At 41.6% G+C, this 2,236-nt stretch overlaps 1 protein-coding gene across 1 annotated transcript in view; it reads left to right on the top strand.

Annotated features, from left to right (window-relative positions):
- The window catches only part of LOC106868609 (uncharacterized), a 17,966-nt gene that overhangs the window by 5,023 nt on the left and 10,707 nt on the right, over positions 1 to 2,236 (top strand). The window contains exons 3-4 of the mRNA XM_052972612.1: positions 154 to 409; positions 622 to 2,054. Of these exons, the coding sequence (XP_052828572.1) occupies positions 154 to 409; positions 622 to 2,054 (1,689 nt within the window). The remainder of the gene's footprint in view (positions 1 to 153; positions 410 to 621; positions 2,055 to 2,236) is intronic.

Here is a 2,236-nt window from a genome sequence, read left to right as displayed (position 1 = left end):
GGCCTAAAGAACAACAACAATAACTATCACCATGACAATTTCCATTTCCACCACCACCACCACACCACCACCACCATCACCGAAAACGTTTTGCTATGGATTCTAACTTTTCTTCCTCTCTGTTTCTTCTCTCCCCCTCTCCACTTCTGCCAGTCCCACCTCTATTCCTTAGGCAAGACTCTTCTCTCAGCCAAGCCCCATCCACCAAGAGAAACGAGTGACACCTACAACGCTCTACTGACCAGGCTGACATCCCGTGCCCCAGAGGATCGACCCAGCGTGGAGGAGGTGGAACGAGTTTGTTTGGAGGCACTTGGAGGTGAGGACCCCTTAGCCATCTGTCTGAAGTTGTTCAACAGAGCAGGGGACAGTGATCTACAGCAGCAGCAGCAGCAGCAACGCTATTCAGGTGCAGGAAGTTCCTATATCAAGTTTGCACTTTCTCATCTACTTTTTTAGACTGTGTGTGCATGTGTGTGCATGCAAGTGTGTGTGTGCATGTGTGTGCATGCATGCGTGTGTGTGTATGTGTGTGTGTGTGTGTACTCACATGTATATATTTATATGTACATACATTCATATACATTCACATATATAAATGTTTTTTTTTATTATTTCCAGGTGTCCATGATAATTGTGTTGTGTTTCCTGAGAACATAAAGCAAGAATTATCCAAAGCTGATTTTTTGAAACTGGCACCAAATGATGTAAAACTCTCAGCCCTCAAAGACACCAAACTGGCAGAAGAATACCACCATGGATGTTCTTCTAAAGAAGGAATTGAAAGTTGCAGGCAATTAGAACCTTTTGTAGATAGTTGTTCACAGATAAGATCACTCCCTCTGGAATCTGGATTACCATTTACCAAAGTGGAATGCTCTGTTGGAAAATCTGTTGCTGAAGTAAAACCAGTCAGCCGTGACAGAGTTGCTGATTTCTCTTGTGTTGAAATTTGTGGATTGAAGGAAAGTAACCGAGAATCCACAGAGTGTGAAGACAAACAGAATTCGGTCCAGGAAGAAACCCTGAGAAAGGGAGATATTCTACTGAATTTCTCAAAGAACCAAGTCAACAACAAGAGTAAGGGTCATGCAATAAAGGTGGACAGTTTTAAGGAGAGACATGGAAAGACTTTTGAAGAAGTTCCTTCCCAAAGTGAACATTATAAAATTTATAATCCAGATATTGTTCTTGGTTCAATGTCGGGCGTAGAAGCAGAAGACATTGTGAGTGGTGACACGAGTAATGAGGCTGATGATGGTGATGTTGATAATGAAGATGATGATGTCACAACAGAAAGAATCAAAAGTTGTGAAGGGTCAGTCTTTAATAACAACATTCTAACTCAACAAGATCTTGCAACCGATTTCCTGCCCAATGACACAGAAACACATGGGAACATTTCCTCAATTGGCAAACAGATTTTGGCGAATGACGACTGTAGCAATTTAGATGAAGGTTCTGCTGTGGAACTTACCCGTCTCAGTAATGCCGACCGAAGTGTTCTCTGGAATTTCGAAGAGGGCAAAGTAAACCTTGTCGATCTCATCCTTGGAGATAATGGTGAGAATGAGTCAATTAAGAGAGACAACCCTAGAATAGAACTAAAGAGGACATTTAACAAAGAAACCAATATTTCTACAAGTGGAAACACTTCAAGAATTATGAGTGGAGAATCTCAGACATTTTCTGTCACATCTGGAACCAGTGTTACTCAAGAAGCAACAAGTATTATGTCTGGTGTCAGCCTTAATCTTCAGACAACCATTCTTTCTGGTACAAACTTCATCAATGAATCATTCGACAAGAATTCTGAGTTTCAAAATACTTTGCAGCTGATGTGCACAACTGAAGGAATTAAAGTCACTGAAGACAGAGAAATGGCAAGTGGAGAGAATTGCAGAAGGCAGAGCAGCACTGACAGCGAGCATGAGGACGAGGATGATGGGGGAAAAGATGATAACAACGAGTCTCTGTTGGAAGAGATGCAGGATCCAACACACATCACAGCAGAACAGGCCCAGGAGAAATTAAGAAACATTGCTCAGACCAAGGTAAATGTTGTCATCATCATCGTTGTCATCATCGTTGTCATCATCGTCGTTGTCTTCTCCACCACCACCACTTGTCCCTTTTTTGTATTGTCTGTCTGGATGTTTTGTTGTCCCTTTTTTGTATCATCTAACTGTCTGGATGTTTTGCGTTCTTGTATCATTTTTGGTATTCCTTTATATAT

The sequence above is a fragment of the Octopus bimaculoides genome, chromosome 14 (genome assembly GCF_001194135.2).
Source record: "Octopus bimaculoides isolate UCB-OBI-ISO-001 chromosome 14, ASM119413v2, whole genome shotgun sequence".
In the NCBI taxonomy this organism is placed as follows: Eukaryota; Metazoa; Mollusca; class Cephalopoda; order Octopoda; family Octopodidae; genus Octopus; species Octopus bimaculoides.
This window is presented reverse-complemented; position numbering and strand designations above follow the sequence as displayed.